This window comes from Pelmatolapia mariae, linkage group LG18, assembly GCF_036321145.2.
Source record: "Pelmatolapia mariae isolate MD_Pm_ZW linkage group LG18, Pm_UMD_F_2, whole genome shotgun sequence".
Classification (NCBI taxonomy): domain Eukaryota; kingdom Metazoa; phylum Chordata; class Actinopteri; order Cichliformes; family Cichlidae; genus Pelmatolapia; species Pelmatolapia mariae.
In genome coordinates, this window is record NC_086243.1 from 33,194,234 (window position 1) to 33,212,689 (window position 18,456).

Below are 18,456 nucleotides of genomic sequence, written 5' to 3' on the forward strand. Positions count from 1 at the left end.
TGATGTGATCAGTGCTCACGTCACTGTGGAGGAGTCTTGGCCCATTCTTTTTTACAATGTTGCTTCAGGTCATTGAGGTGTTCATGGTCAGCTCACTAACGTACACCTTTACTACTTTCACAGGAAAGAATTGATGGAATAAACAGAACTGGAATAAACTGCTATCAAGGTTAGAGCGTGCAATGCTCGGAGAAACAGCAGAAACCCGAGAACTCTACATGAAAACCACAAGAGACGAGACCAAAGTGGAGATGTCTGGAAACCAAACAGGATATCAGGACAGACTGTCGGCATGGTGGAGGAGGCTGATGACTTGAGCACCTCGCAGTCACAGAGTCAACCATGAACTCCTCTGTATGCCAAAGTATTAAAGAGTCGAATATGAAGCTTGGCTCAAAGTGAGTCATGCATCACGGCATGATCACAAGCACAGCAGCAAGTCTACAAAGAAAAGAATCAAAGTGTTGCAATGACCCAGTCAAAGTCCAGACCTCAACCTGAGCTGTGCATAAATGAATTCACTCAAATCTCAATGAACTGCAGGAGATGATTACTGCAGGTTATTGCACTGAAAGTGGTTCTGCAACTTCCATGGGATGGAATCAGTTTTTCACACATGGCTTCTGCATTTTTTAGTTGTTAAATAAATGACACACCTAACTATGTCAGGTGCTGTTCTTCATATGACTGAATACATATGCAGTAACTGTTTTCCTCAGAAATCAATTCCTAAAAACATAAATAAATTAGCTGCTTTGGGACACGTGGGAGAAAATGCTGTGGATGTGCAGGACGGAGGCTCCTGTCACAATAAACCTGTCAGACTGCAGGAAACCTCCAGCAGGGCTGCAACGGCTCCACTTCTGCTGCAGGAGACTCGACTGATTACTGATCGTAAAGGTGTATGCTTGAACAGAGCACATTTGTGGTGTATTTGTTCTGGACAGCTGCCATTTTTACAGAGAAAAAAAAAACAGTTTCCATCTGGGAAATGAATTCATAGTAGGCAGATTAAAATTCTTTCCAAAAATACCGACGTCACATAGGTTTGATGATTCAGCAGATTCTGAAGGCCTGTTATGTTCTGTAAATCTGCTCCTCCATCTATCACACGTTCCCGCTGCTCCCAACAAGCAACATCACAGCAGTCAGTCGTCCGTACATCCTCCACACTGCAGACAGATCTCTGCATTAACACGCAGTGTTTCAAAACACAGCGGAAAACTGAGATTTTAGGAGAAAAAGAGATGAGCTTTATTACCAACCTTAAAGCTCTGTATGTAAACTATGTGCTTGGGCCCACACGGTCTGCAAAGACACTTAAAAACACTTAACCTTAAAAACATTGTAGATTTTTTATGTAAACAGCTGTGTTACTCTGGTTTAGTAAAAACATGTTGCACACTTACACTTATGCTACCTCTGCCAGTCACCACAATGTCAAAGCTACTGTAAACATACACACAGATTTTAGAAGCACCAACTTCTCAAAATTTCTCATATTTTTCATCAGCGAATGAATTTGAAAACTTTAGTTCTCAGTTTCTGTTTGCAGACAGAAATATGTGCATTCATCTCAGAGCTTCTCTGGCTTTGTGGTGCTGCTGAAAGGGGAGCTGCTACAGTTTGGTGTCGGCCTGCAGCGAGTCTGCTGCTGCCTGCAGTCTCTGAACTCCTCACTGTGAGAAATCAGAGCTGCATTATGCAGGACATACTGCTTGGTAAGTGTTTCCTGTAAACTTTAGAGGCCAACAGATATCTGCAGTAAGTACAAATACCGCAAACTGCAAGTAACATGTGCACAGTTACCTCAACTCAGCAACACGGGAAAAGATTTGCTGATTTGTTCATGTTTGTGCTCCAAGAGCCTTCAAAATTCACAGGTTTCAATCCCACAGCAACATGGAAATACGTTTAGGAAAATCTTCATCAAAAACTACTGTCGCAGTGCCCTTGAGCACAAGGACCTTCACTGGCTGACAGCAGCAGTCTGTGGTTAAACTGGCCTGCTTCCAGTGTGAATGAGAAGAGAATGAAAGTGGAGTCTGGAGCTCTGGGGACACGAGCCGGTGGACAAACAAAGGTGAACAACCAGAGGAAAGCAAAGACAAAGACTCAGAGGTCTGGCTGTCATGGTCCTGAGTCTGCCGACCCAGTGTTTTGTGTTTCTTTATGCTTTTATTTATTCTGAGTATGTATTCTGTTATGATTTGCCATTTGTTAGGTTTCTGTTCTGTGCCTGCCCTGGTCCTACTTCTGTGTTCTGTCTGTCCATGGTGTCACACTGTCTGTTTGTGAACCTGTCTGTTTAGTTCAGTGCCTTGTCTGGTTCTCTGTGTCTGAGTTTCCTGTTTTATTCTGAAGGTCCCCGTCTCTTGTGAGTGTGTTCAGTTTACGTTTCCCCTGTCCCATCGGCTCTAATTTCTCCCAGGTGTGTTCCCCTCCTGTCTCTCATCCCCTGATTACTGCTGTGTGTATTTAAGCCCTGTGTGTTCTCCTGCTTGTTGCCGGTTCGTCTGTGTTCCATGGTGTTTCGTTCCTCTCTCTGCCCTGCACCCCGTTTCGTATGTTCTCAGGTTTGTTATTTAGTTTTCCCAGTTTAGGTTTCTTTAGTCATTTGTCATTCCTCACTGCCTGTTCCATCACCCTATTACTTGTAAATAAAGTCACTTGCATTATCAGTCAGCTGCCTGCATTTTGGGTCCTTTTCCCTCCAACACCACACGGCTTGCCTCGACAGCCGTGACACTGACTGAAGATCGAGGTGAAAACAACAGCAGGTGTGGGAGCAAAGACAAAGACAGGAAGTCATGTCAGAATCTAACCTTCAAACAGGAAGTGGCCAAGACACAAAAACACAGAGGCATGAACAACATTAACTATGATGACAAACATGGGGGAAAAAACGACCAATCTAAGAGGCACCGAACCAGAACTGTGCACAAAGAGCTGCTTCTGAATATTTACTATTATTATTCACTTTTCTTTGTTTTTTAAGATGCACAGCGGAGTTTGGACAGGTAAAATACTCTTACACTTGTCCAGGTAAAAATTTCACATTGTACTGAGTTGGCTGTGAAATGTTTTCACTGCACTGAATCATTTTCTTATTCGTTTCTGAATGTGATGAATCTCGATTTTTGGTGCAAACAGCATGAAAGCAAAGCTCCAACCTGCCTCGTACGAAAGGCTCAGGCGTCATGAGGTGGGGGTTATTTTTATGCTCAAGCAGAAAGCATCTTTGACTGTCTCACAGTAGTCACATGGCCTCCACAGTCACCATGTCTCAGCCCAACAGAGCAGTGTCGGGCTGTGGTGGAACGAGAGATTCACTTTAAGGATGTGCAGCTGACAAATCTGGAGAAACTTTGTGATGCTGTCATAAAAATATGAACCAAAATGTTTGAGGAATGTTTCCAGCACTTTGACGAATCTACGCCACGAAGTATTCAGACAGCTCTGACGGGAAAAAGTGTCCAATCAGGTACGAGTGAGGTGAGCATAACTGTGACTGTGAATATCTGCATGATGGAAACGGTGGTGAGTGAGGGTCTGAACAACAAACTTAACAAGCTGACAAAGACTTAATGACTGACTCTAAGTGGCTGCTGCTGCCGTTTATGATGGAAAAAAAGCCCCAAATTAATGGATTTGTTGTAAAGTTCAGCCAAAACTATGCACAGGCAAAACTTCAAATTAGGCGTCACCTAATCTGAAAGGTCACCAGTTAATCTGAGTATAAAAATAAAAGCTTTACAGCGCACCTTTCCCTTGACGCTGACTCTGGCGTACAGCGGCTGAACGTCCACATCGATCAAAGAGGTGTCCATGTGTCTGTGAGAAGAGGAAGGTCAGGCATTATGAACAGAGACAGGTACAGACGCTGATCAGCTGAGTTTTGGTCAGACATCTAAAAGCCCGTCTCTGTGAAAGAAGCACCGTGATGGGTTTTCCAACCTGAGCTCCGACCACAGTTTAAATCAATTTGACTCGATGTGGCTGCGGTAAATCGGATTTGGTGCAAACAGCCACCACATTAGACAGAAACCAGCTACACAACGCACATGAAGACAAACCATGACTAGACGCAGATCTAATTTACAGCAAGAAGTTATATTTTAAAATAAAACGAGGTACGGCTTTTCCCTTTATCGATATCTACGGTTCAATATTATTTGACAAAATTAAGTGTAACTCTGTGTCTCACCATTAAATTAGGGACTGATAAAACACAGGTCTGTTCGCTCAGTCCATTTTAATCCCTATTTAAGACATGATTAGTTTTTAATTTTGATAAATGAAGCTGCAGAGAGTTTGTGCTCCTACCTGTAAACTTCCAGGTCCAAGATAATCGTGTTGTTTTCTTCATCTTCTGTTAGAGAGAAATCCAGCCTGTTAACAACACAGAGAGCAACAATCCAGATGTTCAAACCAGGACACGACACTGATTCTTAATGTAAACGTACACTGCAATCTACACGGTGCCTCCACAGACTGTATATAATAGATGGACAAATTATTATGAAAGCTCAATGACAGAGTTTTTGTCACCACAATGTTAATTTTTGGAGCCATAAGTGACAGATGACTGAAGATAAAGTCAGATCAGTAGACTTCCTGTTGGTGCCTTCCAGTTCTGTGATTCTAGCTGTGATACAGACATCAACTTAAAATCCAAACAGGGTATTTAGTTAAAACCATGCAGACTTAAAAAGGAGAAAATTAGCTGTGGAGACGCAAACTGTTGGGGTTTTTTTTTTTTTTTGCAGTAGGCTGTAAATGTGTTTCTTTTTGCTCTAAAGTTGGATGTTGTGAGATGACTCTGACGGTGAGGTTGGTCAAACTCACATTATTTTATGGTTTAAACTTGTTTCTGCAGCATGTGACGTTCCCGGCCACTCGTGTACATCTTTACTGAGCTGGCTGCTACGAGTCGGGCTGCAGTGAAGCACGGCGTGCCGTCGCCCCGCTGCAGTAAGGTGATATATCACATAAAGCATATATTCCTGACCCGAGCGTGTCCTCAGCTCAGATTACAAATTAAATCAGGCACGCTTTAAGACCTCGACCCCTGTGGCCTTGCTCATGATATAAACCGTTTGGATAATGGAGGAGGACCCGGGTTGCCTGCAAGCGTTCAGGTTTTTCCCCAACAGGGCGACAGCAAGTAGACCAGAAAAAGCACCTGGTAGGTTTTCACCTGCCTCACTGAGCCAAAGTAAAAACATGACAGATATGAAGAAGAACTGTGATAGAAACTGTGGACCTGCAGCTCTTTCCTTTATAATTGTTTCCAAAATACAAATTTAACCTGTTGATCAGTCAGGGCTTTAAAATGTTATACTTAAAGATCAGATCCCAATCCTCTATGCAGCACCACAAATGTTGAAGTTGTCATGTATTGCTGCAACAAACATGCCATCACGGTGAGGATGGAAAACCTGCTTCTGTTTCTCGTTTCGTACTTGGGCTCATTGATATTCAAGACTCGTCCGTCAGCAGTGATCAGCGTCCTCGGGGCCTTCGGCTTCTTCTCCTTCCCCCTGCAGAGAAACAGCGCAGTGTGAGCAGATCACAAATGAAGTCAGGGTGTTTAAACGGTGGACTTACAGGTGACAGCACCTGGAGTCATAGTACCTTGGAGATCAAAGATTGCCCTCCCCTCCAGGAGCATCCTTAGAAAAAGAAATATAATGTGTAATGGAGTGTGTTTGTGTAGGACGAAGCCTGGAAACACAGCAGTGCAGGCACCTCGAAGGCTGAAAGTCATGAAGTCAGTATGAACATAGTTTAACCTGCCTAACACAGGGTGACTCTTTATACATGAAGAACCCCTGCAGGTTCAACACCAAATAACAGAAGAGTACGTCTGCAATAGCAATATCATATGGAATAATCTGAAAAACAACAAAACAAAAGAAACTACTGATTAATCTGAGTGAGCCAAAAAGTGGTAGCTGCAATATAAAAGGGCAAAAGAATGAACGGTTCAAACAGGTATGATATAAAAGCTATAAAAGTGTGATTTTAAAAAAAGGTGCTTGCTAACAAATTATTCACTTCACTTGTCCTGAAAACTGAAACAAAACTTTTAGCTTCATACAGAAATATCAGATTAACATCGGAAATAGCTCATCAAAATTATAAATAAAAGTGGAAATTATTATGGAAGTTAAAAATACGGATAAAGAAATGAAATAGCTAAACACTTACACAGCTAGCTAAAACCATTACCAAATTAAACATAAAAAATTGGAAATTATCAGTTAAATGTGTGGCTAGCAGTAAAGCCGTTTGCTAAGTGAAGCTTAACAGTAGCTAAAATTACAAATAAAGGTTGGAATTATTAGCTGAAATTATAGCAGAGGAGAATGTTTTTATACATATATGAATAAAGAAATGATACCATTAGTTACATATAACAAATCAAATGCATTAGCCTGTTTACAATATAAATAATGTTTTAAAAAAAATAAACTACTGAAAGTGTTCAGTAACATAAATAATAGTTGGTTAATTTAAGTAAAACTAGAGCTGTAATCATGATGTAATACAGCACTGTGTTCATTTTGAAAGACGGGTCAGGAGGTAGAACAGGTCATATTCAAATCTATCACCTTTCTTCCTGTGTTAAATTTATAGAGTATGTGGAATGTTTGGCTGAATGTGGAAAAACAAAAGACTGAGAAAAGTCACAGAGTCATCGCTTCAGTGTGCCGCACAACCGGTCGCTCAATTAGCCGCGAGAAGCAGACGGCGACAGGAGCGCTGACGGGGAAACACACACCTCACATCAGCCCGTCTATTAGGCCCACTGAGCAGCAGATGAACCTGTCAGCAGTCCATGTGGGTGAGTGTTTAGCGCTCTGCAGAGGGTCGGCCGCCGTGACCTCCGCAGCCGTACATCAGCCAAGGAGAGGGAGGGAAGCAGGAGAGGGGGGCGACGGCGTGCTTGAGGAGGCTTCGATGTGCTGAACCGGAGGATGTCAGGTCATGGTTTTTATTGGAGTGGTTGGCTGGAGCGAGCGATAATGAGTCTAAGTGAAGCTGTGGAGAAGCCTCGTGGTCGTCTGTGTGACGGCCCTCGAATTGTAAGAGTCGAATCGGCAGGGTTCAGAAGGCCAGGTCGTCACATGGGTCACGCAGACTTCAGAGAGTTTCTGGAAGTGCTTAGCAGGTCTTTGAAATGTGTGAATATACAGAGAGAGGGTGAATGCTGCCTCTGTGACGGTGTTCTAACTGTTAGTTTTATAAACGGACGCTTTATCTTCTTGGTTTGTTTTTATAGCTGATTAGACAGTTTTACTGATTTGGCCCATCTGATTGTTTCTGGTGCACAAACTGCTTCCACTCAGGATCCGAGGGCTCCCTAAATGGTTCAAAGTGAGTGTGAAAGTGATGATTTTAGACTCTAAGAGCTTCGTGTTGGGCTTTCCTTCAGCATCAGTCGGGGTTTAATGATGCGGGACTCTGACTTCCACTGGAGTCCAAAATTATAACTGCTTCGTTTATATTTCAGTCACTTCCTGGATGTGGTGGTGTTAGTCTGAGGTGAGGCTGACAGAACTTATCCGAACAGAATGAGCATCTCCATCGCTTTCCGTTCAAACAGCAGCTTTTCCCTCGATGCCACATACTGTCGACTCATCAAGGTCACTGTTTGGCTGCCTGAGCTGTAAACCCATAACTTCTATCTTTTAAGGGTGCATCTGTCAAACAGCAGAGTAATGGAGACTCAGAGGTGACAGCTCCAGAGCTGAGGACGATCTGTTCAGACAGCGCTCAGTTAGCCGTGCGCGCCTCGGCCCGCAGAGAAGTCCAAATCCATGCTAGATTCACAGCTGCAGTCCCCACGCGGAGAACAGTAAGGTGGCGCAGCACCTCTGAACCCAACATCTGTTTGCTGCTGTTACAGTGACACACAGCACATCGGTCATCCATCATAGAGGAGCTGTGAGATCCAGAGACCACGATTACACAACAGAAAACAGCTTTCCATCAAATACAGCTCGACACAAAGAAGGCACCAGCACTAAAACAGATCAATATTTTAAGGTAACTTTAAATTGTTGGGTCGTTCATTAGAATATAAAGCACCTGAGGTGACTGTTCACCATATGAATAAAACTGAATTGAATTCAAATTCATTGGAAGTGGAAAAAGATGGACGGACGGTTGGTTGGATGTGTTCTGTGCAGCTTTTCCAGTTTGAGGTTTGAACTGTAAAATGGACGTTTAGGTGTTTGTGTTTTCTTATTTGGAGCAAACTAAACGCAGACACAGTGTCGTTATTCTACTGCTTTACTCTGTAAACAAAAGACGACAGTAATCTTAGATATCTGATTTCAGCATCACTGTTTTGGTTCACTTTAACTGCTCCAAAGTTGTCATTTTACCTGCATCAGGTAGAAAAGACTCTGACAGTGAACTGCTTCTAGCAGAAAACAGACGCACTGGTGCATTTAGTGGTCTCGTTAGTTCCCTGTAGAGTTGGAGGAGATGAAAGAGGCTAAAAGAGGGTCAATAACAAACTTAGGGCTGTCAATACTGTCATGAATAAACACCAGCCAGGCAACATCTGCATAACCCACTTTGAGTTACAGCAGGTGATTATATGTGACTTTTAAACATCTAGCAACAGTTCCTCTGCTCTGTGGCTTGGGCGTGGCTGCAGAGGAGGATGAGGCACACCGGAGCTCCATCAGATTATCGCGCCTCCCCTGTTCAAAAGAGTGTGCTGGGACCTGGGGTTGTTGTCTGTGGTCGGGTCCATCATTCGCGTTATATGCTCCTACAGCAGAATAATGATATTTAGAACTATCAGTCTGAATTCACCATTTTTTATTTATTTACTTTTATTAAACTGAAAACATTTTTCATCATTCAGGTGTTCCATTTACAGAATCGTACACGAAGTGTAGCTTTTCCACTTTTTACAGTCAAAGGAGTTTTAAAATTCACATCTGGAGACAGACGTGACATGAACTGCCCACAGTGGCACAGGAGAATTTTTTTTATTTTAACAGCTTATTGATGAAAGTATTGTAGAGGAAACAAGAACCGCTTGGTTCGGTTTAGACAATAGACATACGAACTGCTAACTGCTGATTCTTGTGATGCACTTTAATAAGTTAGGAGGCAGAAACCTTTTAAACTTGATCGCTGTGATGTCACTGAATGGTTGCTACAGCCTGGAAGCAGCGTGGTGATGATCTAAAATCTTTAATTGTGTCATTTTGTCAACACATATTTCATATTTATTAGAGAGCTCAAATCATGAAAATTCTGTGAGATCGATCGTATTTTTGTCAAAGAGTCACTTGAGCAGTGACTGTTTCACGTCAACATTCATCAAAGCAGCACGTGAAGCTTTTATGCAAATCTGCATCGCTCCATCTCATCCACCCGCCTCCATCCATCAGCCCGCCGGGTTCCTTAAACTCGCTGTGTTCTGGCTGTGTGTGGTGTTTTCCCTCCTCTCAGAGGAACAGAGCAGCCATTTAACATGGGCCCGTCTCCCGGCTGACCTTATCGCAGAATCCACCTCAGGACCAGGAAATTCATCTTTCCTGACAATCCGGTGACGGCCCGACTGCACGCATCAAGTCAGCGCGCTCTGACAGCCGTGCGTGGGGAGGCGGTAAAAACGGCAATGCCGTATCAACCCGATTTTCTGCTTGGACAGCGCGCTGGCCAGGGATGCTGCTGTAATGTGGATAAGTAGGTGGACTATCACCTGTATCACACCAGGATTATCCACAGATGTAACCTCACATCTTCTAAATCCAACCATCCTCAGCACACAACTGAGGCTGGATTACATTTTTCAGCATACATTTAAAGACTGTGCAGATTTAACATCTCACATAACAAATGAAGAGGAGAGGATGTGACAGAAACACTGCGTGCACAGCCCGACACGCTGAAACACCTCTGGGCTGATGTGAGGCGTTTCCTGTGGGCAGAGATTAAACAGCGGGACACTTCCACAGTGTTCGTCATACACAGCTCAGCTGTTTGTGACTCTGTGGCTCGAGGTGTTATGAAAGCTAAACGCTGTGAGTCAGCGCTGCGTCCACAGGTCAGCGAGACGAGCGGACGGTGAATAGAAAGGTTTTTTTAAAGCTTTGCCTAAAGTGGAAAAATGACCAAGTAAAGCAGATGTGTCAGACCTCGCTGTACAAACAGCCAATTTATTACAGCATCCACCGATCCTGGACCCGGCCTCAGTGCTGTGAAACCTCGTTTTATCCTGAGAAATATTCTCCGCTGTTTACGTCACAGGAGCCACGACCGCAGAACTCAACAAGTTTTACTGAAACACAAAGTCTGATGTTTCTGTGCCGCCCGGAAACGACACCCAGCTCTTTGTTTAAGATCACAGAGGAAATTATTAACAAGATTTTCAGAAAACTGGAACTTAGTTATCCATTAAGATCTCACAGTTTCTCTCATTGGATAGAAAAGCTTTTATTTTATGTTGACAAGAATCCACAGAGCCTGTCTGTAGATTCTTGAATTAAAGAAAATGTAATACAGTAAATTTCTCAGATTACATAAGGTGCTGCATCGGTGCTTATTTCGCATCTTGTTTAGTGATTAAATAGCTCAGAAATTAGCAAACAAAAACTACTTTTCATCTTTAACGCTTTATAAAAACAAGCACAGTGATGTAAGGATTAAAGGCTCTGCTAACATCGTGATGTGGAGCTTCAACCATGGAGGCTGTCATAGCGACATCTGCACAGATCTAATGCCAGCACTGGGCTCCTTCATCTCTTTATGAGGCTGAAGATCTCGGGGGGTAACGAGCATACTATGAATTTAAATCCTACTGATAACGCTGGCTAGAAGAGTTATTTATTGGCAGTAATCCTGACTTATATCTCTGAAACACTCCAAAGAATAAAAAAGACACACTGTCATTGTAACATCTGCATTTTTTCACATCCTCACTTCAAAGTAAACGAAGAGAACAAAGTTGGAGGAATGACCATGTGACAAACATGTTTACGTGCATTTTAACTGTAATGAACAGGTGGACAAATAGAAACACTGGAGCTTTTTGGCCTTCTGTCCTCTAAGAGACACTGACTGTTTTCCTGGTGACCAGAGGTGGTGATTTAATATTCAGAGCCTGCAGCAGGGTTCATCGCCCTGTGAACTGGAAGCTCGGAGCAACCCCAGAGTCCCAGAGGAGCGGGCTTTGTGTGTTTATTATTCTGCACATCTATTACATGTCAAGTTTATCTGGATGGTCTCTAATCACAGCTACAGTTCTGCTTCCACAAGACCGAATCATGGAAACAAAAGAAGAGCGAGAATGAAAATGATATTCCTCAAACCACAAGGATCTTCAAATGACTGCGAACAGGAAGGAAAAGGGAGGAATTCAACCTTCACCCAAGGACACTGCAAGGACCTGAGGAAGGTAAAAGCTCCACAGGGAACAGACAGTCAGGATCAGAACAACACTCAGGAAAATCTTTTTAAACACAGAGGCACTGAATGAAAACATCATTAAAGTGTCTATATCCTTAAAAGAAGACACGAACTAAAAGTAGGCGGAGCTGTGTGCCTCAGATTACCATATTAGGAATATCCGCTCTCAGTGACATTACACAGATCCAAGTGTTTATTACCATCAATTCATCCATTTTATTCTGCTTATCTCTATTCAGTGCAGACATGGACAGATTTTACTCTCCTCAGCCACCTCCTCTGATTCTTCCGGGATGACAAAAATCCCGTTCCCAATCCAGTTGAGACACAAGCTCTCCAGCACATATTAGTCCTGTCCAGGGTCTTCACAGGGAGACAGGCGTGGAGACCAGCTGGCAACCTTCAGTCTACAAACTGATGTGTATTTGCTGACTACCTGAGAGTGGTTGCTGAAGGTTGCTGGCAGTCCAGAGAGTAAAATTAGTCACAAAGGGGAACGCGATGCTACACTGAAAACCTCCGTCCTACTGCTTTGGTGCTAGCAGACTGTCACTGCCACCGGTCTCTCACATGGAAGACATCAACCTGGCTGCAAAAAACTCACAAAGCTGTAATGAAGTCATAACAAGTGCAACACAAACCACACACATGGTTACAAAAATCTGTGATTTTCCAGCTAATCTGCACCATTTTTCTCCCACAGAGGAGCGTTCACTGTAAACTGAAAGAATCAGCATTTCTGGGCCTCTGCACTCTGACCAGGCTGCAGGCTGCTGTGTGTGTGTGTGTGTGTGTGTGTGTGTGTTTGTGTGTGTGTGTAAGACAGAAACACTTTGAGAAGCAGATGTTTAACACACTACACATACTCAATTAACACCCTGGTAAGAGGGTCACCTTACAGGTGAGCACTAATTACAGCAAAATAATTAGACTCATGACAGACCAGTGCTGTAATCTGATTGGTGTACAAGCAGAAGACACGAGTGGCTTGGATGAGTAGGGCCACTGCAAAGGAAACAGTCAGCAGCTACATTTTAAAGAGAGTTCGTGTACAATCAGCTAATCACAGCTCATCAGATTAACACCGGTGCCTGAAATCAAAGTCCTTTTACAAGCACGCCTCTGCCATTTCATCAGCAGTTAGTCTGAAGCCCTCACCTAACAGCAAGCAGAGAGAGCTGTAACTTTAATTTGTCCGGAGTGTGTTTAAAAAGTGTGGCTTCTGTACGGTGGCCCTGAGAGGTCAAATCCATTGCAACTTAAAAAAAACACCAGCAAATACTAAAATGCTGCAAAATCACACAAAACACAGCAGAAGTGTTTTTGGGGAGACAAAAACGTGTCGGACCGGCTCCAGGAGCGACAGGCTAACAGTAAACGGCTAATAGTAAACACCTACACTATTATATGAATCATGCGATTAAAACACACACAACCTTGCAGCTTCTTCGTACTTTGCACTGATGAATCGTCAGTGTCTCGATCCTTCACGTTTTTCATCGTCACTTCCACAGCTGAGATTTTGTTTGTTTGTTTGTTTTTACCTCTGTTGTTTTTTTCTATTTCGTTTGTGTTTTGTCTGCTTTTGAAGTATTTTCCTGTTTGCTGGTGTTTTTTTAAGTTCCAGGACATTTGACCTCTCAGGGCCACCGTACTGGTCCATGTTCACATATATATAAATATATATAATATATTATATCATATAAAGAATAAAATCTATAAACAGGAATTTAAAGCAGAACAAAAGCAAGCTCAGTATTCACACAGTTAATTTTTCTGTGCTGTCAGCTCTGAAACTGACGGGACTCAAACGTCCGTCATTTCACCCACACGACTGATGTGACGAACCACCGGCTCACGCTCTACAGCCGTCTGACATCAACAACATCCACAACATCAAAACCACGAACACGTCAGCAACAAATCTGCCCTGAAACAGCTCAAAATGCTCCAGTTATGTCTTTAGTGTGAGTCATTAGTCTGCAGAGTGTGTGGCAGCTGGGCAGTTTGACCTTCAAAGACCCAGTATACAGTGTAAACACACAGTCTATGCTTTACATACAGAATATATGAATCCCTAAAACGTAATAATTTACTGGAAAATCTGGACATTTTAGACTCTAAATGCTCCTTATTGTTTGTAAATGACATCAAACATTTACATTTATGCAGTTAGGCCCATAAACATCTGGACAGACATTTTTTATGTTGTTTCCTCTTCAGGATAAGACTGAAGTGCAGACTTTCAGCTTTAACTCAAAGAGTTTATTTAAACTAGACGTTCAGAGGCCCAAAAGTCAGTGCTTGAAATAAAAAAAAATATATATAATCCATCAGTTTAGAAAGTGTTCATTAAATTCAGTAACATTACACATAACCTGTAATATAAACCTGCTAATTTCGCTAACATGCTAACAGTTCAGTGAAAGTGCAGCTTCCATCGTCTCCTGTTTCTCTTTACTAACTCCACTGCACACTTTGTTGTTATGTGTTTTAAAGATGTTAAAGCGTCTTCATGTTTGAATTCTGGCTTTTTTCTTCTTTGTTCATTCTTCCTCCAGCTGCAGTTTTAAATGTGCAGCAGCACAGATCAGAAGCTGTGACACTGCAGACTGTACAAACTCTTCTTTAGTTATAATATTATTCCTCTAATCCACGCCTGATTGTTGTATATTTAGGCTTCGGGGCTTCAGGGTCGGTATTTTTAGACAGATTTCAGTAAACAGTCGCCACTGAGTCTCATCCGTCAGTCCCGCTCTGACACCTGGATGTAAATCACTCAGGATTATTGGCACCTTCGAGCTCACTGGCCAAGTCATTCGTCACAAACACAACAGAACAAAATCCTCCCTGACCGCCTGAACCCGCTCGTCTCTCTGACGCCACCGCCTCGCCTCAGGTACAGAACACTTTGTTCGTCTGAGAGCTCCTCATTAACCCGACAGGCCGAGCTGGACCGCAGACTCATCCTGCCCGTCAGCCAACGTATTTATGTCTGATTCATGCTGCTTCACGCCATCCTCGACTCAAAATACATTAAGTGTTGTCCTGGTGAAACGGCTAACAAAGTCAACATCACAGAAAAAAAGACAACACAGCCAAAAGTTTGTGGACAGCAGCTGCGTTTCAGACAGCTGTACCCTTCCACCTTTAGTAAGTCTTTATAAATGATGGGCGGAGCCATCGTGGCATCACCCATCTTGAAGCGTCTACATTAGCGTTTTTTAGCTGGAAGTGATGATATTTGGACACGAGGTTGGAACAGCTAAATTATCAGCTTGAACAACAAGCTGCGTCTACAGCCTGCACAGGTGCATCACACATTCCTGACAGAATACTAGAATTTCATTCATGATATGGATGATGGTCTGTTAGCGCCATTAACTGTACAGGAAACTAGATAATCACATTAAATATGTTTATTGTAAAACTTCTGTGATTAATTTAATATTTAAAAGCTTCAAAAGAATATGAAGAAACAACAGCTATGACTTTATGTTCAAAGCATTTCTGTATTGTGCTGAAGAGAGATTACCTGAAGCTGAAATAAGGCCAGGCTGTACTTGTTTTATAGTATTACTTTGTACCACAAGGTGGTGCAGCGAGTCAGTATAACCTTTATTTAAAGAGGAAAGTCATTAATAGCACACTCTTTTTTAATAGAGTAACATGAAAAAGAAAATGTCTTGAGGAAAATGGGAACGGCTAAAAAAGAAGAGTTAAAAACAGTGGCACACAACACAAAGCAAAGTGCTGCCCCCTAATGGTGAAAGTTTTAGTTAAAATGTGCGCATGAGGGTAATTACAAAAAGTGCACACAAGCAGACCTGAGGCCTACCAGACACCCAGCAGCTACACTCAGCATACCTGTCAAACACAGTGGCCACACCTCTAAATATAAGCCACGCCTCTAATTTATGCCAGTCAGACAAATAGTAATCTCTGACTGGCACAGAAATCCCACTATTTGGGATCTGCTGCTGTGGAGTTTTCAGGTGTGATTATAGAGACATCTGGTGGCTGAACCAGTGCATTGCAACCAAAAAACACCATATTAAAATGAGAATGTGTTTTACATCACACAAGTAAATGTTCTTAATGTGTTTGATTAATGAAGATAAATTTAGTGTTTTTTTCTTCCATGCCCCCCCCCCAGAAGTTTGTAGCTGACACTTTGAAACAGCCTATTAATTTTCTTTTATGTGTTGAGGTTCACTCTGAGCCTTACTGACCTCATTATTTCATACAGCCTGATTAATCAGTGAGTTCATTACAACAGTTTAGTAAATGATTATTAATGATGACTGTTAAACACTGTTAAACTGGGTTTTCTGTTTGTCTATATAGTTTTCCCTGATAGTAAATTAATATCATTAATGCATTTTATTATGTTAATGTGTAGTTTTCACAACTTTCTGTCATTTTAAAAATATTAAATTATAAAGTATTTGATTACATTTGTCAGAACAAATGATTATGGAGCAGGAGGTCCAAATTCCCAGCATGTTGGTGAAGAACTTAATCACGTGACTCTAAATAACTCAGTGCGGTGCTGAGATCTCACAGCACTTACTTCTCCTTGGCCCGCCTCTTCTCCTCCATGTGCCGGTGAGCCTCCAAACGAGATTCGGGGGTGAAGCTGCACGGTGTGTGCCAGAACTCATGCTCCCTTTGCTCCTCATCCTCCTCCGGGTTCTTTGGGTTCTCGTTCAACTCCTGGTTCTCCTTATTGTCCTCTGACTCTGGACTGCTGAAACCAGAAGGTCTTAGGTCATCACTGAGTTTGTAAAGACAGTTTAAAGACTCTCCGATCACCTGAACTCATCAGGGTGACCTATAAGTGTTGCTATGAATCACGTGAAGATTCCATAACAGTAATTTTGCTGTGGCTGCACACTGACTGTAAAGGTCCTGGATCTTGACTCCCTAAAGTGTTAGAAAAAAATTTAAGATGTTATCATCACTTATTGTTACTTGTCACACCCTCTATCGCTGTTAGCGACACCTCTGACCGCCTAGAGCGCCTCTACGTACGTGACATCCTCGTCAGAGATCTTTAGTCCGCCTCAGGGACCAGGAAACTAAAGGAGACACAGTGTTTGCAGTCTGAGCCTCAAAAATCTGCAACAGCTTCCTTGAAATCACATTTTCTGGATTTCACTTTTACATATTTTACTTCCAAAACAAATCTCTAAGTGTAAAGCAGATATGAGAGTGACTGGTTCCAATTAGAGGCTCATAAGCCAAATCTAGTCCACACAGCAAACATATTTGTCCCTTTTTCCCCCTCTTCCTCCTGATTTTAGCAATTTCACTTATTTGACTTGAATATTCTGCTGTTTGAGACCAGATTTGTTCAACATAATCATGTGTATTAGCAGGAACTTTAATAAAAAGTGAAATCTTGTCTCACTGCAGTTTGGAATTGCAGCATCTCAGAAACTTTCTGTACAAGAGTAACGATTTATCTTCTGACTCACACTGTGTTGTTGATGTCGGTGTACCAGCGGCCGTCAAAGCCTGGTTTCCTCTCCTTCTTTTCCTCCTCAACTCCTGCTTCCTTCCTCCTCGCCTCCTCTTTCTCCTCAGCTCTCCTCCTCAGGTATTCCTGCTCCTGCTCAGCGACGCGCCTCCTTGCCTCCTCCAGACCCTGCGAGGCTCGGATCCGTTCTGACCGGCTGATTTCCGTCCCGTCCAGACTCTGAGGACACAGAGCGAGAACTGAGACTCAAACTCTGAACCTCCATCAGGGTTTAAGCTCACAGCCTGACGACCAAACTGCTTTCAGTGGTCTTTAAACGACTGTCACACATTTTTCTCCTGGAGCTTCACTGGCTGTTGCTTTCACTGAAGTGTTCTCAGCTCTGACCTTTTAACATCAGACTAACTGAATCCCTGCAGACACTTTTTCATCAAATACTTTGTCATCAGAATCTTCCATATGGAGCTCAGCTGCCTCAATCATAAGTAAAAAATAAGAAAACCCAAACAAATAACAGCAGGTGTTTGTAAAAGAATTATAAGTCCACATGTTCAGCCTCCGCCTCTCTGGATGTAGACAAGGATCCACCTCAGACGTTACCTTGAGCTGAGGCAATGTAGCCACCACAAACTGCCTGTAGCCCTCGAACTGCGTGCAGGGATTCCCCACCAGAAACAGCTCTTGGAGGTGGATGTTGTGTCTCAGGGACTCCACGCTGCTCAGGCGGCCCACGAAGTTCACCGTCAGGTCCAGTTTTTGCAGGCTCTCACAGCCTGATGAGCGGGAAGTGGAAACAGAAAGGCGACATGTTTACACGTTTACAGGCAGAAAAACAAGCACTGAATTAAAGCCCGTACATATGCTATGCACTGACCTTCAAGGTTTTCAATGACTTCAATGTTGTTCAAGGCCAGATTCAAGTACTCCAGCTTCTTCAGTCGGCCAACATTTTCTAAACGAACAAAAACACAAAATCACAAAGTTCCAAGTAGTAGTGGCCCAAACATAAATACCACAACTGTTCTCAAGACCTCACTTTCATAATAAATGGTGATATTTCAGTAAATAGACCAAGCCAATACTAAAATGCAGTCATTTCTTTCTTCAAAGGGTTCTACCCACACTGAGGCCCGTCTCACCGATCCTGGGGATGAGGTTGTTCTGCAGGTAGAGGATCCTCAGCTCCCTGCACCACCTGTCGAGGTGTTCGATCCTCTCGATGTCCTGCTGATGCAGAGAAACTTCCTCCAGGGAGAAGATCTCACACTCATTGTGCTCGGCGCGCCGGCGGATCAAATCCTCTGTGACTGAAACAGATTTTCCTTTGAACTTCATCTGAACCCGTTTCTAATAAAAACGTCTTCTCAGCAGGTCAGGAGGTGTTGGGGAGAATCACTGCTGCAGGGTGGTTTAACCTGCTTCACTCAATCTCTAATCACAAATTATTCAATCAATATTAATTTATAGTAGATGCTAATTAGAAAAATAAAACTAAATAGCCATGTGTGTTGTTAAACATGGTTTTAAGTCGG

The 18,456-nt window shown here is 42.7% G+C and overlaps 1 protein-coding gene across 1 annotated transcript in view; it reads right to left on the reverse strand.

Annotated features, from left to right (window-relative positions):
* Positions 1–18,259, reverse strand: part of dnaaf11 (dynein axonemal assembly factor 11) — a 31,820-nt gene extending 13,561 nt beyond the window's left edge. Inside the window, exons 1-8 of the mRNA XM_063460926.1 lie at positions 18,064–18,259; positions 17,799–17,876; positions 17,525–17,697; positions 16,923–17,143; positions 16,016–16,192; positions 5,466–5,543; positions 4,327–4,392; positions 3,765–3,834 (exon numbers count right to left, since the gene is read on the reverse strand). Of these exons, the coding sequence (XP_063316996.1) occupies positions 3,765–3,834; positions 4,327–4,392; positions 5,466–5,543; positions 16,016–16,192; positions 16,923–17,143; positions 17,525–17,697; positions 17,799–17,876; positions 18,064–18,259 (1,059 nt within the window). The remainder of the gene's footprint in view (positions 1–3,764; positions 3,835–4,326; positions 4,393–5,465; positions 5,544–16,015; positions 16,193–16,922; positions 17,144–17,524; positions 17,698–17,798; positions 17,877–18,063) is intronic.
* Between the last annotated feature and the right edge of the window lie 197 nt (positions 18,260–18,456).